At 43.9% G+C, this 26324-nt stretch overlaps 1 protein-coding gene across 1 annotated transcript; it reads left to right on the top strand.

Moving 5' to 3' along the window:
* The first annotated feature begins 9068 nt into the window (after positions 1 to 9068).
* LOC117011711 (60S ribosomal protein L32-like) lies at positions 9069 to 9446 on the top strand. The gene has a single exon (XM_033087251.1). The coding sequence runs from the start codon at positions 9069 to 9071 to the stop codon at positions 9444 to 9446; it is 378 nt and encodes a 125-aa protein (XP_032943142.1).
* The last annotated feature ends 16878 nt before the right edge of the window (positions 9447 to 26324 follow it).

The following is a 26324-nucleotide window of genomic DNA, read 5'->3' as shown; positions in this document are numbered from 1 at the left end:
AGTCCCGCCCCGCGCGCCTCATTGGCCCGCACCCGAAGGCTGAAGAAAGCCATTGGGCTACAGAGCTGCTTGTTAAGGTTCCTTCCCACTCTCACGCCAGGTCTCTCTGCCTGCTAGCGCTGGGCTCGGAGGAATGCCCAGTTTGCAGAGTCGCGTTCTTGGCCGCGTGACCGATCTTCCCTGGAGGGAAGGGCAGGGTGGGGCAGACTTCTGGAGCGCAGCTGAAGGATCTGCTTCTGGCGGGGGAAGAACAGGTTGGCCAAGGGTATTGGCTGTGAGGGCTGTGTGCCCCCAAGAGTGGAGGCCGTGGAGTCAGGAGGAGACCAGACCTAGTGACCAGGACCCCCCGGTCTGGTCCGCTCTGGCTGTTGAGCCATAGCAGCCCCAGACCCAGCTAGCGGGTTGCCCCTGGGCGGGCCTGACTCTGGTGCCAGCGCGTATCTCCCTGCACCACACTCAGCCGACCCGCTGAAGAGGCGAGGACGGACGACGCCTCACTGCCTCTGCAAGGTATCCAGGCTGAGTTCGGGATGAATGGGACCGAGGTCAACGCCTTAGAGTCCGGGTCGTGTTGTTAGAGGTGCGAGCAGCCAGAGGGCTGAACGCGAGTCCTCCCACTCCTGGCTGGGAGCCGTGCTGACGTCAGCACTCTGTGCCTGACATTGGCCATCCAGAGACTCAGCAAAAGCTAACCCATGTGATTAAGCCCTAGGACAGCCTTTAAAAACTTTGCCTCCTTTGGATGAACCAAAAAATCTATTCCCCTACTGCCCTTCTGATAAACCTTCCCTGCCCCAGGTGTTCCAACGTCTAACCAAGCTACTTCGAAATTTAAATTGCCCGGATTGAACCATCCACCCGGCTAGCCACTTTAAGAGGCAATGGGTTTAGTGCAAAGAATGCATAGTCCTGAATTAGAATGCCAGGAGACCTAGATTCTGGTCCTGCTTCTGCTTCAAAATAAGACGACTTTAAAAGGCCTTTACAAGTTTCTATCCTTCAACCTCAGCTTTCAAACAAAGGAGGGCGAGAGAGGACTGTAACATAGAACCCCTACAGAATACCGTTGGATGTAACTTGTAACCGCGATTGCTCTGAGGAGACCTGAGTGGCTGGAACATAGGCATGGGAGAAAGACTCTGTCTGTATTGTGTATCCTTTGTGCCTTTGAATTTTGCATCTTGTGAATATTACCTACTCAAAATTTAAATACAAAAAATTTAAAAATCAAATTACAATAAAATAACAAATAAAGGCCATCAAAAGTATTTTCTTCTATGATTATATATTCTATATATTTTTAAATTTCACCAGTTGTTTAGACATTCAATACTTATTACATAGTCGTGTTTTTAAGATAGTCAAAAATAAAAGTCAGAATTGGGAATATTAACTATGAAAGCTAGTGGAATTAGTGTAAACATAGTTACAATATTTATAAGCACTTCATCAAATTCTCAAATTGGTTTTATATTCAGAGATTTCTTACATGACATTGAAAAAAGTAAAAAATAATAATAATGTTCACATATTACAGGTTAAAAAAAGAACAAAGAACTTTGTTTATTCTGTAAATAAAAGCACCTTGAGTACAGAACATTTTAATCCAACTATTCTGATCTTCAGGTCACAATTGGTATTAGAGGCAGACTAACTGTGCTACACCCTGCAGAAGCATTTATTCTCCCCACTGTGTTGAATGAAGGCAGATGGGAAGAAAATAGATTGGAAAAACGTACTAAAGTTTTCAAAGTAGGTTAGATGGTAAGGTTGGGAGATAATTACGATTTTCAAGAACATAGGGGTTAACCATGGCACATGCTACTAATAGCCACTAATTATATCTTTATAAAAACAAAAGAAAATGAGCATTTAGGACTTTGCATTTGACAGGGTTTTTTTTAATCCTCCTAAAAGTACAAACAAACAGAATATAACATGGTAGAATTTCCTACCTCCAAAATATTTTAAGACAGCAATAACAACTAAAAAAACAAGATACCCAATTAGCTAATTGTCTAAAATGGTCTAGACGTAGTTCTCCCTAGAATATGAAAAGAATGTAGGCAATCTCTTTAAGCACTGAGCTCAACCAAAGACATCAAACTTTTGTCTCTAGGCATTATTATATGTAGAATTTATTTTGCAAAAAAGGTAATTTTAGAATCAGAGAAAAAGCTATTTTTATTTTGAAAAGAAGAAAATAAAATTATTCCTGTGATAAAAGAAGGAAAAGAATCTATAAAGGATCCACAGGAACCCATATACGTGGATGATAAAAGGATTCTATGAAAGGTAACTTCCTAGAGTGATCTGGTCATAAATTCCTAACTGGACTGGTCATGATGAGCCAGGCACACAGCTTCTTTGGTGACAGGATTTTAAGCCAGACCTGTCTATTATTCTTGTGCATCTAGGTTAGCATACCTTTGAAATTCCAGTAATAATACCCCTTGAAGGGCACATAATCTTGTAACTATTCTGTAATCCCATCCCCCCCTTGATTTCTCCCACCTTCATCTGATCTTCCTTACTTCCCTTCTTAATTTCAAATGTATAAAAGAAACTGCAAAAGTATTATTCTCAAAAGCCTTTGAGATCTTGGTTCCCAGCAGTTGCCTTCAGTTTAGCTCAAATAAACTCATAAAATTCTCTACAGGTTTTGACATTTCTTACATCAACACATGCGTGGAGTACGAACATTTGAAAAAGTTACCAAACAGAACTTTTAAAAACTGTTTTAGGGAATTTTTGGCCAAAGATTAGGAAAAAAAACTCCCGTTTCTTTACCAAGTTCTAAGCTAATGAATAAGTTTACGTATTTTGTAAGATAGTACGTGAAAGTTTCAAAACACAAAAAGTCAGGTATCAATCAAAAGGATTTTTCAAAAAAGATTTATTTATTCTCGAGGAATTGAGAAACTTCAGAACAGCTAACTGACACACATTTTCAACCTTTCCTTTCTTATTTGGGGCACTGAGATGCAGTCTACTTTCTAACTAAGGTATTACCAAATATGCATGCAAAAATTCATAACTCTAGGGGCCAGCCCGGTGGCTCAGGCGGTTGGAGCTCCGTGCTCCTAATTCTGAAGGCTGCCGGTTCGATTCCCACCTGGTCCAGTGGGCTCTCACCCTCAAGGTTGCCAGTTCGATTCCTCGACTCCCGCAAGGGATAATGGGCAGCACCCCTGCAACTAAGATTGAACACGGCACCTTGAGCTGAGCTTCCACTGAGCTCCCAGATGGCTCAGTCAGTTGCAGCACGTCTTCTCAACCACAAGGTTGCTGGTTCAACTCCTGCAAGGGATGATGGGCTGTGCCCCCTGCAACTAGCAACGGCAACTGGACCTGGAGCTGAGCTGCGCCCTGCACAACTAAGACTGAAAGGACAACAACTTGACTTGGAAAAAAGTCCTGGAAGTACACACTATTCCCCAATAAATTCCTGTTCCCCTTCCCCAATAAAATAAATAAATAAATAAATAAAATAATTTAAAAAAAATTCATAACTCTAGAGCATGGATCTATACAGTCATGTTAGGAAACAAATTGGCATTATCTGGAAAAAAAAGATTTTCTATGACACAGCAATTTCAAAGCAGGGAATACAACCTAAAGAAACACAAAATAAATTCACATTTAGGTACATTATAGTGAAATTTAAAGATGATCAAAGAAAAACAAAAGTACTTACGAAAGCGGAAAGAAAAATAAAATACTATACTATAAAGGAATAGAGACAAACTCCTCAATAACAACAAAAGAGACTAGAAGTCAATGAAAACATCTTCAAATTCTAAAACAAAATAATTATAATTAGATAATAAAATTTTTAAAAACCATTTTATAGAATCAAAAGGGAAAGCTATTCAACTAATTCCATGAAAGTAGTATACTCTTGATACCAAAACTGAAGAGATAGTACAAGTAAGAAAAATTATAGGCCAATCTCATTTTGAATGAATATGCAAAAATCCCAAATAAAACACTGATAAACTAAAACTGGCAAAGCTTTAAAAAAATGACCAGTGTTTATTCCTTAAATGTAAGATAATATTATGAAGTGTATTAATATGATTCACCACATTAATGCATTAAAAGTGAAAAGCTATTAGATTATCTCAATGCAGAGGGTACAAAAAACACACATTTTTTGGATACACATTTTAAGAAAGGAAAAAACTGTATTAAAATGACACTGATGGTAACCACTTTGAGCACCTCTTATAATTACAAAAGTCAATCGTGACTTGTATTCATCTTTTGTTATTGGTATATATTGAATATTACAATTTTAATATAGATTTTTTTCTTTCTTCAAATGTGTATACATTTTTTTGGCACCCTTTGTATATGCAGAAAAAGCATTTGAGGATTTAAGGAAGGACGTATATTGTACAAGATTTTCCGAGAAACCTCTCTGAAAAGCTGACATAAACTGAGACATAAAGAACGAGGGTTCCTAGGTTGTGAGCCACAGAAGCCAACTCTGGCAAATTTAGGTTAAAAAAAAAAGGTAATTTATTTGAAGGATATGACAATACTCACAGCATTAAAAGGATGCTTAAAGTATAGTCTTTGAAAGACCAATAACCAGTAGCTCTAATTTTCCCACAGAATCAACATTCTCATCCCAGCAGTACCACTCCATTTTTATCACTCTGCTCACAGTTCAAATTCCAGGGACAGAGACTTCCACTGGCTTACCTTGTGACACATGTTCATCTCTTGATAAAAGTGCCTTAAATAACTGTCCCATCAGATCATATACCATTGGATGTTGAAATTGGGATGATGTTATTAAAAAAGATAGAACAAATGCTGAGTAAGGTCACTCAGAAAGAATTGAACAACCTGGACTTCCAGACACTATGGTGGAGTAGCTTAACTCTGAGATCACCTCCTCCCACTAGCTTACCTTGTGACACATGCTCATCTCTTGATCAGAGTGCCTTAAATAACTGTCCCATCAGATCATACAACATTGGATGTTGAAATTGGGATGATGTTATCAAAAGAAGATAGAAAAAATGCCAAGTAAGAACACCCAGAAAAATGCAACAACATAGATTTCTGGTCAAGATGATGAAGTAGGTTAACGCCGAGATTGCCTCTTCCTGTGATCACATCAAAATTATGGTTAAATTACAGAACAACAACTGAGAACCACCTGAAGACTAACTATAACAGAATTCCTACAACTAAGGATCTAAAGAAGAAACCATGTTGAGACTGGAAGGACCGGCAAAGATGAAAACTATGTATGTCCCACACCCACGGTATGGCAATTAAGAAATTGGAGGGATATTTCATCTGTGGCAATCCCCCCTGAGGAGCAAGGGGTCCCAACCCCACACTGGGCTCCTTAGCCTGGAGCACCAGTGCCAGGAATAGGAGTCCCCATAACATCTAGCTGTGAAAACTAGCAGGGATTGTGTCCCAGAGAGACAAAGGGCTGCTAGAGACCAAGGCACTGATCTTAAAGGGCTTTCCCACAAACTCACTTGCTCACAAACTCACTCGCTCTAAGCTCCAGTGCAGGGGCAGCAGCTCAAAAAGCACCAGGGACATATGGGGAGGAACTAAACTGACTAACTTCAGGGCAAGGGCTAGAGGGGCTATGGTCAGGGCAGCTATCTCCAGCAGTTACCTTTGTTCTTTTGTTGAGCTCCTTTCCCCCAACCCTGCTGGTTCCAAATCTGTGCTTCTATTAAACTGGGTAAAATATTTTGCCCCACCCTGGTAATTCCTGAGACACCACCCCATGCAACTTGCCTGCCCAGCCTGAGCCTCTTCCAGGGGTTCTTCCACAGGAGCAGCCTACTTTGGCATGTGCTGCATACACACACAAAGGACTGCAAACCCCAAGCAAGTGGTGGCTATCTTAGGTTTGCACTTCAGACTCTCTCAAAGCTCCACCAATTTCACACAAGTGATGGCTGCCCTTGGCATGTACTACACACTCTCTCAAAAGATGACAAACCCCACATACCAGTGACAGGCTCCTGCCAAGTGGCCCTAAGACCAGCACAAGCTGCAACTCATCTCAACTTATGTTGTAATTCACATCAGATAGCCCCAAACGTGACAGCGGTGGCCAGTCTTGGTATACAACATAGTTCCCATTAAGGAGTCGTAAGCCCAGCACAAGTGGTGGCTGACTTCAGCTCACAACACAGTGCCCACCAACAGATCCCAAACCCAACACAGGTGGGAACCAGCTTCAGATCACAGCCTAGCCCACAACTTCAGCATAAGATACAAAGAACCACAGATCACGTTATATCTTGTTTCCCCGAAAATAAGACCTAACCAGAAAATGAGCTCTGGCATGATTTTTCAGGATGACATCCCTTGAACATAAGCCCTAATGCATCTTTTGGAGCAAACCTTAATATAAGACTCTGTCTTATTTTCAGGGAAACATGGTAGCTCCTACCAAACAGACCCATGCCCTGCACAAGCAGCAGGTAAATTTGGTTTAAATCAGAGCCTCTTCCAAGAGGCTCGAGACCCAACACACCCAGTGGCCAGTTTGAAACTGAGCAGAGCCCCACCAACCCAGCTCCACAACCAACACAAAGGAAGGGTGGACTTGGCTGGCTCCAGAATCCTGTTAAAGCTACTTCCTCTCTGTGGGGTGAGCCCCACACAACAGCTCGTGTGCTGTAATCGTGGGCAGCCCTCATAGCCAGTCAGCCTGAGGGTCAACCCCAACCACTGATGTGTCAGCAGCAATCAAGGCCCAACTAGAATAGGAGGGCATACACAACCCACACAAGGGACATGCCTTGAGCACCCAGTTCAGGCAACCAGAGAGACTATGCCATGGCCCCAAAGGACACCTTCTACATAAGGTCACTATGTCGAGATGTAGCAGATCTACCTAATACATAGAAACAAATACAGGGAGTGAACCCAAATGAGGAGACAAAGAAACATGTCCCAAATGAAATAACAAGACAAAATCTCAGAAAAAGAACTAAATGAAATGGAGACAAGCAATCTACCAAATGCAGAGTTCAAAACACTGGTTATAAGCATGTTCAAGAACCTTGGGAGCAAAATATAAGAACTCAATGCGAAACTCAACAAGGATATAGAAAACATGACAAAGGATAGAAAACATAAATAAGAACCAACTGAAGAAAACAACAACTGAAGAATAGATTAGAGGCAATCAACAATAGATTAGAGGAAGCAGGGAATCAAATCAGCAATCTGGCAGAGAAAGTAGCAGAATACATCCAATCAGAACAGCAAAAAGAAAAAATATTTTAAAAATTGAAGACAGTTTAAGGGAAATTTTGGACAACATCAAGCAAATCAACATTCATATCATAGGGTCCCCAGAAAGAGATGAGAGAAGGGATTAAAAACCTATTTGAAGAAATAATGACTGAAAATTTCTCTAACCTGATAAAGGAAACAGATATATAGGTCCAGGTAGCACAGAGAGTCCCAAACAAACTGAATCCAAAGAGTCCCACAACAAGATATATCATAATTAAAATGCCAAAACTTAAAGGAAAAGACAGAAGCTTAAAAATAGGAAGAGAGAAGTTAGTCACATACAAGGGAGTTCTCATAAGACTGTCAGCTGATTTTTTAACAGACACTTTGCAGGCCAGAGGAGAACAGCAAGAAATATTCAAAGTGATGAAAGACAAAGATCTATAACCAATATTACTCAGCAGGGCTGTCATTATTTACAATCGAAGGAAAAAGAGTTTCCTGGACAAGAAAAAGCTAAAGGAGTATATTACCACCAAACCTCTAGCACAAGAAATCTTAAAGGAACTTCTTTAAAAAGAAAAGATCAAAAACAGGAATAAGAAAATATAGGAAAGAAAAACATCTCACTGACAAAGGCAAACAATTAGTAAAAGCAGTGGATCAATCAATTATTTATAATAGCTAAGATATAAAAGCAACCCAAGTGTCCATTGCTAGATGAATGGATAAGGAAGAAGTGGTACAGATATATAATGGAATATTACTCACCCCTAAAATAGAATGAAATCTTTCCATTTGCAACAACATGGATGGACCTAGAGGGTATTCTGCTAAGTGAAATAAGTCAGACAGTGAAAGACAAATACCACATGATTTCACATAGATGTGAAATCTAAACCAAATAAATGAACAAACAAAACAGAAACAAACTCAGATACAGAGAACAAATTACTTGTTGCCAGATGGGAGAGGTTTGGGGATGGGGTGGGGGAAAAAGGGGAAAGGGATTAAGAAGTACAAATTGTCCATTATGAAACTAGTCGTGGGGATGTAAGGTACAGCGTAGCGAATATAGTCAATAATATGGTAATAACTATGAATGGTGTCAGATGGGTACTAGACTTATCAGGGTGATCACTTCCCAAGGTATATAAATGTCTAATCACTATGTTATACACCTGAAGGTAATATAATACTCTATGTCAACTGTAATTGAAAAATTAAGACAATTGCAAAAGAAATATAAAAATAAAGACTCCCACCAATCATGCCTTCCTAGAAGGTAAACACTATGATCACAATACCTGTTCGGGATACATTCTGTGCTGCGCATTGACCTGGAATATGTATAGTTCATTTATTGATTATACATAAAACAGTATCATGTTGTGCGCATTGTCTGCAGCATGTTTCTTGTATTCCACAGATATCCTGTCAACCCACCTATAGCAGCACATATAGACGCCTCTGATCCCTTTTAACCGCTGTGTGGCATTTCTTTAAATGGATAGTCAGCGCGCTCAGATTGCTGCACGTCTGGGTCCTACTTTTCATTATTACAGATGATGCTGCCGTGACCATCTTTCTACGTGCCTCCCTGTGCATACTTTCAAGTGCTTCTCTAGAGTATGTTCCAAAAAATGAATCACAGTCTTGTGGGTCAGACAGTCCACATTTTTAAAAGCAGGTATTTACTTATGGAAAACATTCAATGAATACATTTTTTGAATAGGAAGTAAATGCACATGGTGAAAAAAAATCATTGAAAAGTTGTGTCGCTCTTCCTCTGCGCGGCCTGCGGAGGTGGCATTCATCTCCTACTCAATATCATGGCTGCGCTCAGACCACTCGGGAAGCCCAAGATCATCAAAAAGTGGACCAAGAAGTTTATCCGGTACCAGTCAGACCGATATTTCAAAATTAAGCGTAACTGGCAGAAACCCAGAGGCATTGACAACAGGGTGCGCAGAAGATTCAAGGGCCAGATCTTGATGCCCAACATTGGTTATGGGAGTAACAAGAAAACAAAGCACATGCTGCCCAGTGGCTTTTGGAAGTTCCTGGTACACAGTGTCAAGGAGCTTGAAATGCTGCTGATATGCAACAAATCTCACTGGGCTGAGATTGCTCAGAACTGCAAAGCTATTGTGGAAAGAGCAGCCCAGTTGGCCTTCAGTCAGCAATCCCAAAGCCTGGCTGCGCAGTGAAGAAAACAAATAGACAGCTTGTGTGCAACTTGTGATTTAATAAAATTCTTTAAAAAAAAAGGTTGTGTAGCAAAAAGTGTCTTTTAGTCTGGACCAGTTCCTCAGTTGATTCTTGATTTTCCTAAGTGTTAAGTAGTATAAACTAGCTATTTTGTGGTATGTCTTTAAATTTGGATTTGTTTGACAAACTCATGCTTAGTTTTAGGTCATCTATCTTTGGTAGGATTAGCACACAAGTGAGGCACGCTGTTTATTTCATCCTGCATGATTTTCATTAACCTCATTACTCAATTTAAGCATTTGATTAAGGTGTTGTCTGCCAGAGCTTTATACTGTAAAGTTCTCTTTTTCCTTTGTTATTACTATTTTGTATAGTGGTACTTTAAGACTATATGTATATATTTTTTCATTCATTCACTCATTTATATTCAGATGAGCACATGGTTTTCTATTTTACTTCGTTAATTGTAGTCTGTAATCAATATTTATTTTGATGTTCATATTGTCACAGGTTTAGACAGTGGGAGTCACTTTAAATAGGCTGCTGGGTCCTTTTGACATGTCTCCATCATTTTTTTTTTTTAACATTTTCTTTCTTTCTCATGCAACACATGTGAGGACCATCTTGTATTTTCCCTGCATCTGTCTTAGAATCAACGCTCGCTGGGGGATTGAGGTTCCTTTAGCAAGTACTGCTTTCTGATAATGCATTGTAAGAGTCCTTTTTAAAATTTGGACACCAGACTACAGAGTAGATTATCTGGAACTTATAATTTTAAGAGAGTGTTTCTCAAATTGCAGATTCTGCGCCATTAGTGAATTATGAAATAATTGTGGTGATTGCAACAAACACTTATAAAACAGTGAAACAAAATGCAATAGATAATATTAGAGTGTATTGCATATCATAAGGGTCCGTAATATTACATAAAACTTTTATATTAGTTTTGTGCATGTGTGTGTATACTGTTTGATGATAAAAATTATTTTATGTATATTTTTGTGAGTCTCTGTCAAAAAAGTTTGAAAGCAACTCCCTTGGATTTAAAGCTACCTCAAGCAATTTTACAATATTGCAGTTTGAAATGAAGCCCCAACAATACATTCAAAATATAAAAGTGCAGATTGCTTTTCGTTACATATTTTAAAGGGACTGACAGGTGACTTTTCCCTGAGAAACCCAGCCCTGGAATGTCTAGGCATTTTCCAAAGGTCCTGAACCCAGTTATCCCAATAAATGGTAGGAGCCCAAATGCTGTCTCCCTGGGAGGGTCTGAGGTAGCGGGTTCCTCATCTAGTCTAAGATATTGCTGTTGTCCTGCTGGAGTGGGAGGTTGGAAGTACTGTGTTTTCCCTAAAGAGACTGGGAGGATCCAGTTTTCCAAGGTTTCCTCTGCCAGTGAGATGGCATCACACTTCTCCCCTATTAGCGGGAAAGGTACTGGGCTTGGGGAGCTAGAGAACTCTAACCCTTAACTCCCCTCTTTGCTAGAGACCCTCCCCTTTCTTTCCCGCTGTTAGTTGGGAAGATGGAAAGCAGCCGTAAAAGCTATTTGTGTCTTAGCCGTGCCATGTGAGTCTGTGTTTCTGTGTGAAGTCCTACTCATTCTGAGGAGAGTTCTGCCCCTGAAATTAGAAAGTAATCCTTAATCAGAGTAACGCAGTGTCACACTCTCAATCTGCTAATGAGCTTTGGACAGAGACAGCACATCTTTCTCCAGTTGATGGATGCCCCTTTTAGAGGATATGTGATATCCTCACCAGGTCTTTACTCAGCTGGATGAACACACTTCAGAATCAAAGAATCTGCAGGGCAGGAAGGGTCCCCTTATGTTTTTGGCTCTTGCCTCTTTGAGTGGCCCCGTTTCTCACTTACAGTCTACCTTCTCTCCCATTACGATGGCTGCCTATTGAACTCGTTAGTGGAATCTAACCTATTGTGTTTCTTAACTTTTTTTTGCCTACATATATTTTTGTTTGTTTGCTTTTTCTTTCATGTAATACCCTGATCTAAATCCTTTACTCTTCTTTGATAAGGCTTTTATTTTCTTCTGCAGAAAATCAACCAGATTATTTCATCACTGCCCCGTCCCTCATTCTGTATCAACCTTTTGCTGTTATTCAGGTTTTTGTATGTGTGTACTTAAATGATATTCAACAAAGACGGACTAATTCTTTATATGGGACTGTTTTATCTGCCTTGGCCATTTTTAAGAATAGGAATCTTCAGAGAACTTAAACAAGGTACATACATCTGTTACCAACGTTAGAATCTCATTATAAAATATTTCCCACAGCTGAAATGTGGCATCAGGTCCTATTGAAGAGAAAGGGCCTGATTATAAGTTGTCTGAAGACCCTGAGATTGTCCTTAGGAGCAGTGCTATGGGAGGACATGAAGCACAACCTCGGTCACCCCAGTGTGCGACTCAATGGGGACAGTGAGATGATCGCCCAAAGCAATAGGATTGGTTCTGCCCTGAGCCCCTGCTTGGGTTTAAATTCTTATAATCACAGAATATAGGGAAGAAGAAACTTGGTGTTCATTCCAACTGTCTCATGTGACAAACCAGGAAATTGAGGCTCAGAGGCGTGAGGTCTTTAAGATCATCCAGTTATTTAGTTGGTTACTTGGACTTGGGCAGCTTTAGAAAGCATGCAGAAAAGTAGAAATATTTGAATGCTACTCAGGCAGTGTACTAACCAGCACAGAATGACTGGTTGGAGGTGGGCTGGGGGGGAGGGAAATTCAAAGATGGTGCTAGATTCTTGAGCTTTGACACCCATGTATGTGGGAGGCATTCATTTTAAAGGAGGACGTCAGATGAAAAGTGCAGAGAAAGATTGTGAGTTCAGTCAGGGAGTGTTGTGTTTTGTGTGCCTTTGTAAAATCCAAGACTATGTATTCCAATTGAATATACACAGGAGGAAACCACGAGACTATTGAGTTATGGAAGTTTAGTCAAGACGGCATTTCCAAGAGAAAGATACCAACCACATCTGCTCTAAGGCCAAGTAAGAAAAGGATGCAAAGGTGTCTGTTGGGTTTAGCCATGAGGGAGCTGTCGGTGACTTTAACAAGTGATGTTTCAGTGGAGTGGCGGGCCTAGAAGGCAGACTGCGGGGGGCTGAGAAATGACTGGGAGGAGAGGGTTGGGGAGGAGAAGGGTAGTCCCTGCAGGGGAAGATGTGGAGGGAGGGTTTTATCTGGTATGGGAGAGATTTGGGCGTGCGCAGTGCTGATGATAAGAGGCCAGTTTTTCTATTGAAGTAATTTTTCTCCTCTCTGGTTCCTGCTTTCTGTCTCAAGGTCTGTGTAATTCCTGGAAATCTCAGAGCACATCTTTTAGGAGCATCAGAATTACCTCTAGCTAATCCATTATCAACTAACGTTGAACAACGAGGTTTTGTGATCTACTCATAAGCCCACATTCCCCCCTGACTATTTTCCAGTTGCTCTACTCACATCACATAAAAATATCTCTCAAATTTGTTAATGGGGGTATAGAGAGCAAAACTAATCTTCCCATATTTCAAATTGGCCTGCATGAGTTCAAAATGAGAAATAAACATTTTAGACCAATTATTATTATTTTTTTTATGGAACTGCTTACACCAACCTGCACAACATACCGCTGTAAATATTCTCTTTTTTTTTTTTTTTTTAAAGATTTTATTGGGGAAGGGGTAAAGGACTTTATTGGGGAACAGTGTGTACTTCCAGGACTTTTTTCCAAGTCAAGTTGTTGTCCTTTCAGTCTTAGTTGTGGAGAGTGCAGCTCAGCTCTAGGTCCAGTTGCCATTGCTAGTTGCAGGGGGCGCAGCCCACCATCCCTTGTGGGAGTCAAACCGGCAACCTTGTGGTTGAGAGCCCATTGGCCCAAGTGGGAATCGAACAGGCAGCCTTCGGAGTTAGGAGCACGGAGCTCCAACTGCCTGAACCGCCTGGCCAGCCCTAGACAAATTATTTTTTTTTAATTGGGGAACAATATGTTTTTCCAGGACCCATCAGCTCCAAGTCAAGTTGTTGTTTTCAGTCTAGTTGTGGAGGGTGCAACTCACTGGCCCATGTGGCGACCTTGGTGTTATGAGCACTGCGCTCCAACCACTGACCCAACCGGCTGCCCCATTTTAGACCAATTTTAAAGATTTGAAGAAATGATCCTGATTATACTGATCACAAATTGAGTTACTGACTTTATATTGATTTCACTATATTTTCTTGACTGCCTACCATCTAGCAGGTATTTGGCATGAAAAATCAAAAGATGACCTGAAAGTCTTGACTTTCAAGTATTTTAAATTTTGAAGATTAATTTCTGGGATTTATGATGATTTTCTACATTTTTGGTACAATGTTCTCTGTGATGTCAAAACTGTTCTTTAAGATAACACTGAAACTTTGTTTTGACACCCTACATCTAAATTCCTTTTCTACTAAAATCAGCCCAGCTATGTGATCCTTAGTAGGAAAAAGAGATCTGCTTCCTACCGTGGAAGCTGAAGATGCCAGATTCCTTCTGCCGATGACCGCTGACAGCGGAGATGTGAACCACTGACCTTATCAGACCCTGGGTCCTCTCACCGAGGGTGTTCCCTCCTGAGGAAGTGGTATAACCTCCCAGGGACACCGAGACTTACTCCCCGTGATTGCAGCAGTGCTGAGTGTCCAGGGCCGCTGCTCCTAGGAGCTGACCCTGGCTGTGTCCTCAGCTGCCCGGCCTCTCTGGTTCCCACCCCTGCTCTGAGCCTGCTTCCAGTGGATTCAGTGAGCTCTCTGAGACCCGTCCAAGACATTTCTCTTCTGCTTAGGTTAGCCTGAGGCAGTTTCTGTTGTTTGCCATCAAGAGTCCTGACTGATTCAGAGGGTCACAACTGAATAATCAACAACTAACAAAAACATTTATGTTCAGATCACATGTGTGGACTGCAGGCATTGTGCTAAATGCTTCAAACAAACGGTGTCACCAAATCCTCAGAACAACAGAGTGAGGCACACATGTAGGTCTGTTCTTTCAAGTGTCATGTTAAGGGCCTCCTGTTCTGTGAAGGCCTTACTGACCTCTTCTCTCTCTTACAAGGAGACATGATTCTTCCTTGCTGTCCATTCCATGTCCTAAAGGAGGAGAGACTATGTATGTATGTGTACATATGTGTGTATGTATATGTGTACATCTACATTCTCTCCTCTTTATATAGAGCGAGTGCCAAAAAAGTGTATACACATACTAAGACAGGAAAAACTGTATTAAAATTGTAATAATACATACCGATAACAAAAGATGAATAGATGTCATGTGTGTACATTTTTTGGCACACCCAGTATATTATATATATAAAGTATATTGATATTACAATATATATTATATATAATAGGTAATATATATTTTGTAATTTTCTTGTCATTGATTAAGGTCTTATTATATATCAGACACCATGCTTAGTATTTCCCTGATGTTATCTCATGCCATTCCCAGCAGACCTTTGTGAGTTAGATTTATTATCCATTTTACAAAAGAGGAAATGAAAAAAAGAAAGGTTAAATAACTTTTCCAGACATTAGCTATGAGTTACAGAGTTGGGATTTCAACACATTCCATGTTCTCTGTTTTGAATTCCAACATCTCTGCTCTTAACACTCTGCAAATTGCCTTCCCTGCCTCACTACACTCACGTGGGTGATGCTTCCCTCCTGTTCTGGACTGAGGCAGAGTCTGCGTTTCACTTGTCCCTTTTTCTATTCTGTTTTTCTCTCACTTGCCTAGGAGGGAAAGCAAATCCCTGTTCTTTAGGGCACGCCACCCATTGCTCTGTCCATGGCAGACATTATGAGTCGATGACCACACTCTGTTTCCGTGAGCCGTCTCGAGAATCCCTCTCCCCTGTTCTACAGGAAGTCAGACCCCTGCTTTGGTTGGAGATGAATCCTGTTTGCCATTCCTGGCCTAGAACCATGCCTCTCACACAAATGTGCTTAGCAAACTGTTCCCACCATGTTGCTATTTTGTTCATTTTACAGTTAGAAGTAACATTTAGAGACTAGAATGTTACAGAAGAAGTAACATTTAGAGACTCCTAAGCCATTCCCATGGGCATATTCATGCCTACCTCATTGGTTTTTTGTGAAGATTAATTGAATTAATGCACATAAAACTCTTCAAATAGTGTCTTGGCACAAGGTAACTTAGTTATTAGAACTATTATTCAAATGCACACATGTTGTACCCATAGAGATAGATGGAAAAGCAGCTGGTGGTTGGCAGGAGCTGTGGGGAGGGAGGAATGGGGTGTGACCTCTGTCAGAGCACGTGGTTTCCTTTTGGGGTGATGAAAATGTTTGTCACTAGATGGTGGTGGTGGTTGTATTAACTGTGACTGTGCTAAATGCCACTGAACTGTACACTTCAAAACAATTAATTTTATGTTATGTGAATTTGCCCTCAATTTAGGAAAAATGACAGAGGTTATAATGGATGGGGTAGGACCAGCGGGAACTTGAGAGTTTTGCCTTAAATTTTGCTCCCTGGGGTCCTCGCTCACCTCACCGTAGTCCCAGACCTGGTAACATGGCCAGAATTTGGACCTAAGCCTAAATAAAGCATTCTTTCCACATTAATATGTTGCTTTAGAAATCAGAGAAAGTCCATCCTCACTGGTAGGTAGTTGTGATTTGTGTCCCGGTAATTACAGATGGAGGAGGAGTGTCCCACCCTCAGCCAGGAAAAGGAGTGAATTTCATAGTTACCCAGCAGTGTTAGAGAACAAAGGGCAATAAACACTAGGAACTTGCTGTCCGCTGGGTAACATCTAATGTGTATAGTAAACATGACTCAGGCAGGGGCACGCTCAAAGGGAGCTCTAATAGTCGGCAACTTCTCTTGCTGCACTTGGGGTCTGTCTTTACTGACTGAGAAGAAAATTCAGAGTTTGGAACTGTGTCTATTAAAAGCAAAGTGACATCATTCTCCCCCCTGGTGTGTAAGCACCTTCCCTGAGCTTGCTGTGGCATCAATGGGGCTGCTGCTGGCCGCTTAGTCTCGGCTAAATAGACCTCAGGGTACGGTCATGACTTTGCCATGAGCGTGACGTCACTGGCAGGGTCCCCATGGAAACAAAGTCTCAGATCTTCCACTGCTAATCTCTTTGCAGTTTGCTTTATTCATAACTGTGTAAATGTGTTATAGCCACAACCTATTTTGTAAACACAGCTCATTGTTTATTAATAAACAAGAAGATATTAATAGCCACCTCTCATTTTAAAGCAACTTCACAGACAGAACTTGGCTAAGAATTAAGTGGCAAAAGGAGGTTTTAATTTATTACATGCAGTTCATGCGTTTGTCTTAAAGGGATTGCTGTGATGGTCTTGGCCTGATTCTGGATCAAGTGGGAAGGCCAGGTGTGCGCCCTCTATCCGCTTGTCACCTGGCCCAGGTGGACCTACCAGTGGAGGTGGGGGGAGGCATAAAGGTTCCTTGTCTTCTTTCAAATCCTTAAAGTTACCTTGAAAACCTGCTCAGACTGTTTCCTGTCTTTCAGCATAAATTGTGAGCCTTCTCCCTGTGCTACTTGGGACACAAAGGTCAACTGCATGATTTCTGCCTCCAAGAGCTGGCAGTCTGACGGGGAAATGATCACCGAAAGAGGTAACTGTAACACAGGTGACAGGAGCCTTCTAAAGTTTGGGGACTAAGTGCCAGGTGAGCAGAGGAGAAGGGGGTGTTTAGTTATGTTGGGGGAGGGAGGGTGGGTGCTTCCTGGGGGGCACGGGACGGGGCAAGATTACTGAGGAGTTGGCACAGAGATGACATTGAAACTGAACGTTGAAGGATTACCTTGGACAGTGAAGGGAACCTGAGAGGGTGTGTGTGTGTGTGTGTGTGTGTAATGTGTGTGGTGTGTGTGGTGAAGGGGAGAACACAGAAATCTGCTCTTATTTGAATGTAGAAAGAGAAAGAGATTTGTATTGTTGGAATGTGGGAACCAACTGGAAGGGTAGGTTGGGGAAAGAAGAGTTGAATAAACCCCACTTCCCGCTTTCATCAGTGAGAAACCACTAGGATATGGACAGTCTAGGTGGCCCTCTTGAAGTTCACAAAGATAAGAAGGCAGAGTAACGGGAAGTGATGCAAAGGGGAACAACGGTCCTGTGAGACGCTAAGCATTCTGGACAAAGCGTACGGTTTCCCTAAGACTGTAGATGATGTCACCATGGTTTTAGAGTGTAAATGTCAGATAATATAGCACGAGGACCTGTCTTCACAAAGATGTCAGAGGAGATGATACTTTAATGGTCTATGCGGACAGGTCAGTGTGGGGGACGTGAGCCTGAGGCTCGGGGCTCCAGTTGTGATCTGACATAGGATCACTGCTTCTTCAGCTTGTATTTTCAGCATTTTTATTTCCAGATTTGTTTGGGTGAATCATTTTTATTATATGATATTCTATGTTCTATATACTTACGGCTGATTTCATTAGCCTGAGGTTAATTTTTTCTCCTTGAGGAACATAATTCCATTTTCATTGAGAGACTTGGGGGAAATTTTACTTTACTGCCAGTTTTAAGTAACTTCAGGATTGTATATTTCAATTACAATTACATCTGCCAGGATTTAGAAACTGAAATATACAATACGCATGTGCTGAATACTTGCCATTGGCCAATCCCAGTGAGCGTGTCAGCTGTCTCTGTCCTGCTCAGTGCCCAGCACCAGCTGGGCTTCCCTGCCTGCTGATGTCCAAGGCACCAGCATGTCCGCGAAAGCCCAGCTCTGTCTCTCTGGACTTGGGTGATCCCTCCCTCTCTCCCCTTCCCCGTTCAGGCCTAGGGATGCTGAGGTCTCCCTATTGTTGCTGGTTCTGCTGCTTCACATCTTTGATCAGTTGAGTATATCTCACCCCAGCCCACATGTGGGTAAACTCTTCCTTTGCTCTCTGAACAGTGAGATTTTCCTGCAGGAACCAACTGATGCTTATTTAGGTATGTCCACGGAAAGCATATTACAGATACGTATGTGATGCTTTGCATTCACACAGTGTGTTTATTACATGAACTGATCAGTGGGGGTACAACTAGCAAACAGCCACATATTGTATGATTCCATTGTAAGAAATGTTCAGAATTCACCAAACTACGGAGAAAGCAGATGAGTGGTCACCTAGGGCGGGGGGGGAAATAAGATTGAAGGGCGAAGGCTGAAGGGAACAGAGTTTCTTACTGAGTCTGGAACGTGTTCTAAAATTGATTGTGGTGATGGATGCACAACATCGTGAATATATGAAAAGCCACTGAATTGTACACTTTTAATGTGTATATTGTATGGTATGTGAATTATATCTCCACAAGGTGGTTTTTATTTTTTTTTTTTAATTAAAGTTCATAAGAGATTCACTCATAGGTGCCCAAACTGGGAAGCCACCAAAATGTCCAGGGTGAATGGATAAAGCAACTGTGGTTCATCCTGGTAATGGAATAATATTTAGCACTAAAAAGAAATGAGATATTAAGCCATGAAAAGATATGGAGGAATCTTAAATACATATTACTAAGAGAAAAAAAGCCAACCTGAAAAGGCTATGCTCTGTGTGATTCCAACTAGATGTTGGAATTCCATTCTAGAAAAGTAAAACTCTGGAGACAGTAAAGACATCAGTGTTTGCCCTGGGGTGGGGGTGAGAGGGTATGACTAGGCATAGGACAGGATTTTCAGGTCAGTGAACTTTCTCTGTTTGAGATTATAAGGGGGAACACATGTCATTATACATTTGTCTAAACCAATAAATGTACAACAGCAAGAGTGAACCCTCATGTAACCTATGGCCTGTGAGTGATAACAATGTGTCCATCTAGGTCCACGCATTCTACAACTGTCCCTGTCTGGTCCTGTATGGTGATAGTGGGGAAGTGTGTGTGTGTGTGTGTGTGTGTGTGTGTGTGTGTGTGTGTGTGTGTGTGTGTGTGTGTGTGTGTAGCATGACCAGAAAGTGTTTGGGCAGTGTAACCTTCATTAATGTCACACTTACCCCCAAGATCATTGGAAGGTTTAATTCTTTACATTTATTTTGTACTGAGTTCAGTTTTGTGAATGTTGAACAATGAATTACACATTTTAATTATTTGAGTCAGCCCCTCTGATTGAAAAGGCTAACTGAAATAAACTAAAATTTCCTATTCAACATTCAGAGAACTAAGTATAAAAAAACTTGAAGTCATATACCTGGGGTTCACGTAAGGCAAAGCATTCTATAGGAAAGATGGATTGGAGGACATACATATGACCCTGAGTGTAAATGTCTGGGTACGAGCAAACATTCCAGGCAGTATTTCAGACTTCCACGGTAGAGGACATGGTTAGCCCCAAGTCAAGGTCTCCACACGGAAAAGGGGGGCCCAGGTCATATCTGGGTTACAGGTGAAACAAGGAGAACCTTTCCGGAGGGTAAATATATGATGAAAGATGGATTGGAAAATAGGATGGCAGCCGAGGGCAGAGGGACCTAGAGGCCCAACAGGGGTGGAGGGATCTGCTGGTGGGTGGGGGAGGGGCTGTGTCACAACCCTTTGTGACTCTTCAATGGTCTGGGAGGCAGGCCTGGCAATAAAGTCAAGAGTCAGCACTGTCACAGCTCAGTTGCCTCAGGCAGCTTGGCGATTCAGATCATGGATTTCCTACAATGGAATGCGTTTGCATTTCTGAATAGCCTTATTGAAATTTGTGTGAGCTTCTGCTCTGTCTCATTACAGGTTCTCCTCACTTGCCTGTGGGGTTTGTGTTGGCTCCTTCTGTTCCTGTGCTACCTGGTGGAGATTCCACCTTTACCACCCGGCCAGTAAACCAAAAACATCCCAAAGGTAAGGAACCCCGAGGAGGCCCAACAGATTTTGTTTAGTGCTGTGCCCATTTCTACTCCCACCTCTGAAAATGAGCAGGGCTGCCTGAGAGTAACACCTGAGGTGTGGAGTCCGAGAGAATAGAACATCCTTGTAGGAGAATAGGCAGGACGGGGCTTAGATTCAGCGGGGACTGTTCCCTTGGTAGGTCACAGACCATGTGCGTGTGGTAGAGGACTGATTCCAGGATCAAACCCCAAACAGGGACTTCCTGGCCCTGGCTTGGGTTATTCAGAGGGTTTGGGATCTCTGCAGGAGAAGCGAGTTCACCAGCACTTCATCAGGAGTCACATTCCCATGTCAGACATCATTCCACAGAGCCTTCCTCTGTGTTGGGCTGATCAGGAGGGCAGCGCTGAGCCTCTGAGAGCATCTGAGCAGAGGCTGGAGCCTGAGCTCTGCCCAGGTTACAGGGTCCTGTCTGAGGGAGCAGCGAAGCGACTGTTGGCCTCAGATCCTCTGCCCTCCTTGAGCAGAGGACTTCTGACTGAGAATACCAAGTGTGGACCTCATAGACAAAACCTTCCTTGAGTTTTTCAAAGAAGGGAAAATTGAAAACATTTTGAACCCATAAAAATGTATCAAAGGAAGGAACACAAAGTCCTAGTAATTAAAATAGAGTCATGTTATTCTGGGGTCATGAAAGTCTAAGTTTCCTATGGAGAAAGGTGACAGAAATGATTCTCTTCTTCCCAGCACCGGGGTAGAGCCAAGAGAAGAAGGAAAGGTGGGACACGGAAAGGTAAGGTTCTGCCTCTTTCACCTGCGCTCTCCAAGGGTGGCCCTTTCTGTCCTTTCCCTGAGGTCCCTGGTCCATGAGCTCTGAGGCCATTTGTTGCTAGATACAGTCCCTGTCTGAAAACAGAACCAAGCATCGAGACCTAGTCACTTCTCTGATCCCCTGCTCTGCCCTCCCTGGGCATGAGCAGTGATGGACCTGAGCAGGGGACATTGTGCAATAGATGTGGAGACTCAGAGCTTCTGTCTCTGGACTTTAAGTACTTTGACCTCTGGGGTGATGAGATTCCTCCCTGATGTAACCACTGACCACTGTGCTTCACAGACTGGTTTTGAGCATCGAATGAGATAATGTTGTTGAATGTAATTTACAAATGAATCAACAGACACGTGTGAACCGTGTTCGTATTGGCGACATGGATCATTTCACTTCATCGGCTGATTCTTGGGGCGTCACACTTCAGTATCACAGTGGTTTCCCATAGAGGGATCCTGTATACTACCTGTGCTTCTACCTTCATCCCACATAACTCACTCTCCTGGCTTCCCAGGTTGGAGACATTACCAGAGGACAGAAGAGGAGAAAACACGGCTGATTTCTATCCCCAAAAGGTGAGTAGTCTTCCCTCCCCTTCGGTGATCCCTCTTTAGCATGTTCTGTGCAATTCCAGGGGCTCAGTGCAGCCTTCCATAGTCATGGGATGGAGTAGCCATAGGAACGGGGGTGGGCATGCAGGCCCCGGGTGAGCGCTATTGTGTGTATTGTGAAGTCAGGGATGTGGAGCAATGTGAAGGGCAGCGGGCTTCTTTCAGGTGGCCCCACCCCCACAGGGCCATTAGGGCCTCCTCTCTGTTCTGGTCCTGGCTGTAGCTCTCTACCTCCTGTCTCTTGCAGCCCCTTGCACCGGCATCATGATACCACCTGCTTTCGTCAGCGGTTACGTCCAGACCCCTTCTGTCAGGTGAGCAATAATGCAACCACTGAGGTCAATTGTCCACCGTTCCCTGAGGCCCGGGAAGATGCTACTGCCTCAGTGTCCACTTTGGCTTCCACAGATTCTGTGATTGAGTCATCCTTCCCTTTGTCTGCCGCCTTCTCAGGAGTACCTCCAGGAGAACCAATACCGGCCCCTCTGCCTGAGCCTTTTCCCATTGTCACCCCCAATTCTGTCTCCTAATCCAACGACACCCTTGTCTGACTTTCCTTCACCCACAACAGTGGGTCACTCTTTGCCACCAGAGCCTTTTCCTCCCTTGGAAGCTGCATTCCCAGTGGGCCATTCCCCACCCCAACCCCTTGTCGCCCCACCACGTGGCACTCCAAGAGCTGATCCTCTCTTCTCCAACCAGAGGCCCCTCTGACTCTGAACACCATCTTTCTGAACGTCCCCCACCCCCTCAAGATATCAAGCCCTTACGAGATTTGTCCAGACAAGGAATCCCACTGGTTCATTGGCTTGATGTCAGGTACCACCAGTGCTGTGTAACTCACCACCACCAGGCTCCAATTTCACTGTGATTCACTCTAAATAAATTTCCATCCCATGGAAGCCTGATGCAGAGACGGCATCTCCAGATAGCCCTGGTGCATTGTCCAATTCTGTCCCAATGGTCACAGGCATTGACCACTCCAGCCTGTCACATGCAAACCTTTCCTGGTGTAGACTAGTTCATGCAGGGACCCATTCCCTTCTCGCTTGGCACGATGTGATTGCAAGGAGGAGTTTCCTGCCCTCTGTTCTTTACAGGCCTCTTTTGTGGGAGATCCTGCAGCCAACTTTATAGGGTGTGGTCCACTGATGTGTCTCAGCCCAGAAACCATGGCATTATCCGAGAGACATGTCCAAAAGAGGAGTCCTTCCCTGAGGTGAAAGGGAAAGGGGAAGAAAACTGGATCATTCCTCAAACAACATAGGCCAGACTACCACCTAAATTCTTCACGCAAAATGTAACACTTAGTTTCCGCTAAGCATGACTCGTTAGTCACCCTTCCTTTTTGGAGAAACAAAGGCACAGCTATGGAACGGCATGTCCATCAGCAGCCCTCACATCCTAGGACCTGGCAGGATTATTGGGTGGAAAACCGTATCCATCTTTTCTGGGTTTTTCCATCTTTGCCCAGGGAGATCTTGCATTTTTCTCTCTATGTCTTGGGTGACCATTCATCAGTCTTTACTTTCCGTAGAATCACAAATGTCCCCACAGGCCAGCTGTACCCAGTACTTCCCAATGCCTTACTTCCATCCTCGCCTGGGGTGCAGCCTCATGCCTTCCCGCAATCCCTGCCCCAATCCCAGCTCCCACGTCTCAGTCAGATCCGACTTCTAGTCCACCTTCAATGCACAATCCCAAATGTACCACCTGGTCCTATACCCCAGATTGGCATCTGTGGAGGGTCCTTCCATCACCTCCACAGCGAATCAGATGATCCCACGTCATCTATAATGCAACACCTGGGATGGAGCCTGTTGCGCCACCAACTTGAACATCTGTGGGGTTTACCCTCTGTGGCCCAAAGTTCTCAGAAGGACTTTTGTTCTTCCAGTCCCAACTCTGCTTACCACCGGCCCTCCCAGGCCCAGGTTTCAATCTCCATCCTTCCTGGAGCGTTTCCTCTGAGCAATGAGCTTTCCAACAATGTAGAACATCACCACAGAAAGGAGCTCATCCAACAGCAGTGGGGCCTGCCCCGCAGAATCCATGAGTCTCGGGCGCTCATGAGGCTTCTGAGCGATTTGTCAGAGATATCTGAGCCGGAGAGCAATGATGAATTATCATACATCTCTGTCTCTAAAGGTCAGAGCAGGAAAACCCTAAATGTAAGATCGAGCCCACCCAGAAGCTTTTGTGAGAGGGGCTCAGAAATGCAACATCTAGAGGAAGATATGGGGAAGGATAAGGGAAACAGCCCAGAGAATGGCCCCGAAGGTCCTCTTCTGGGTGACTCAGACAGCTCTTCAGATGAAGGTCTCATGGACGGCTCTGAGGAAGAACTAGATGGTCCCGGGGTGAGTCCGTCAGACAGCTTGACAGACGAAGCCCTCCTGACTCATACTGAGGGTGTCTCCAGTGTGGACGTGGGAGCTTCCCAGGGGCTGTCTGTCCATGTGGAGGACCGAGGAGTCAGGATGGAGCAGCGGCAGGAGCCTCGGGGCCCTAGGAGGGTCTTCAGGTGGTGGAAGAAGATTCTACCAGCTCGGAAGAGACTGAGTCCTCAAGGCCCCACCTCAGAAGGGCTTGGTGGAGGCGACCCAGGGTGGGGAACGTCCCAAACTCGATGTTTGGGATGTCGTAAGAATCAGGACTTGGCATTAGAGGAGGCGCTGGGGGGCAAATCTTCCCAGACCACATCACAGAAGGGGCAGTCTGCTCCTGAAAGACCGTTCAGGAAACAAATGAGACCCTTGTTTCCTTGTCTACACCCTGGCAGAGAAGGCAGAAAGCAAGAACATCCCCAGGAAGCGGGCAGCCCCGTATCACGTGCGCAGAGCAGAGGCCCAGATCCAGGCAGAGATGCCTTGCCTGGGACGACCAGAGATAAGAGAGTCAGGAGAGGCCTTGGGCGGTACCTCCAGGAGAAGCTGGGGCGTCGGCAGGCAGCAGACATCCCCTGCCCCCAAGAGCCCCTTCCCTCCCCAGTGAAATTTGGGAAAGCTCAGCAGGAGGCAGAAGTAGGGCCCAGGCAGAGTCCCCCCAGGGGCCTCTTCTCAACTCCAGGGCTCCCTGCTGTAAAGTGGCAAATAAGAATGCATGCCAGGAAGAAGCTCTCTATTCGGGCAGGACTTGTCCAATTATTCCACCAAAACGAGGGAAGAACAGACAACCCCAGAAATTTACAGCATTCATGCAGCGGCTATTCCATCAGAAGCACCCCCAATCTAGGCCCCCCAGGGAGACTGTGGATCATCCAAACCCCACCTGCAGGCGTCAAGCTGGCCTGGAGCCTCCGGCTTCTCTCCTTCTCACCACAGCTGAAGGCACAGCTTCCGGAGATATGTCTGTTATTTTCACACCAAAGCAATTCCTGAATTTCCAGGGAAACCATTTTCCCACCCCCAAGAAATTCCTCCCTTGGGGTGAGTGTTGATTCTTCGTAATAAATGTCTCCCTAATAACAGTGATGTTTTTGTTGTGTGCTGTGTGGAGGACGTAGGTTTTGGGTCACTCAGGGCTTGTGCTTAGGGAAGGGAAGGACTTAGTTCAGCCCTTATCGTGTGCTTCCTTTTGCTTCTGAAAGGTGACCAGTCCCATGCAGCTCTAGCCTAGAAATAGATAGCATGTCCCAAAGCCCCTTTCGTCCCTGGTGAAGTGTGAGGAGATGGGCTGTGTCTCCTGCCTCTTAGCTTAGTCTCAGTGACCATGGATAACAGCCCACACCTTCCCCCTCCTGGAATGCTTTAAATCCTTTAGGGCGGTGGGGAAGACAGGTCTTCTATATCTGAAGAAAATCAGGGACAGGTACATTTTCAGAAAGTATCAGTGAAGAAGAAACAGTGTCTTCATCAGTATGGAGAAGTCAGTGGTGAGGATCCCAAGGAGGGTGAATCCTCAGTGGGTGTGTTTGGGGTGGACGTTGTCCAGTGGTTCCTGGGCTGGTTGGGGTCGGGTCTAGGAACAGCACCGATGCTGCTTACCAGTCTGTCTCGTGGCTCATGTTAATGTGTTGGGGAAGCATCCTTTAAATTCAACACTGAAGTTTCCCTCCTGGAGAGTCACCTTCGCAATTTGGTTTCCGTCCTAGGTATTTCTCTGGGCTGTCAGATTGATGACATTTTTTTTTTCTTTCTTTTTTTCTTTTTGCAAACAAGAGCGTCACTTAACTCTCAGTGGTAGGAAAGTTGACCAGGGAGCCACCTACCTTCCAGGGTAAAATAAAGCTGAAAATAAGGAAAAGCTGCCTTAGAATGAACGGGAAAATAAGAAGAAAGAGAGAGGGGAAGGAGTGACCTTGCGGTGGAACAAAGGTTTATGCCCTGTCATCCCCGCACTGTGGCCCTGCCTTGCTCCCAGCTTCCTCAGTCTGCTCCAAACTCCACCTGCTTGAGGCGGCTCAGAGCACCGCACAGCGTGCCGATGCCTTAGATCGAATGGCACGGGGCTCTTGAGTGGGAAAACGATATCTGTGGGGAAGTCATCAGTTTCGGCGTCCCTGTGTTTGGGGAAGGTGATCCTGGTGACTTCCCTCCATCCATGCTTCAGGGAAATATACAAGATCTTGTCCTTAGCGAGTGCCGATTGGCTCCCAGGGT

This window comes from Rhinolophus ferrumequinum, chromosome 2 (assembly GCF_004115265.2).
Source record: "Rhinolophus ferrumequinum isolate MPI-CBG mRhiFer1 chromosome 2, mRhiFer1_v1.p, whole genome shotgun sequence".
In the NCBI taxonomy this organism is placed as follows: domain Eukaryota; kingdom Metazoa; phylum Chordata; class Mammalia; order Chiroptera; family Rhinolophidae; genus Rhinolophus; species Rhinolophus ferrumequinum.
Note: the sequence above shows the minus strand (reverse complement) of the source record. Positions and strands in the feature narration are given on the sequence as shown.

Coding starts and splice junctions, on each gene's coding strand:
- LOC117011711 (XM_033087251.1), top strand. CDS start 9,069: ATGGCTGCGCTCAGACCACTCGGGAAGCCCAAGATCATCAAAAAGTGG.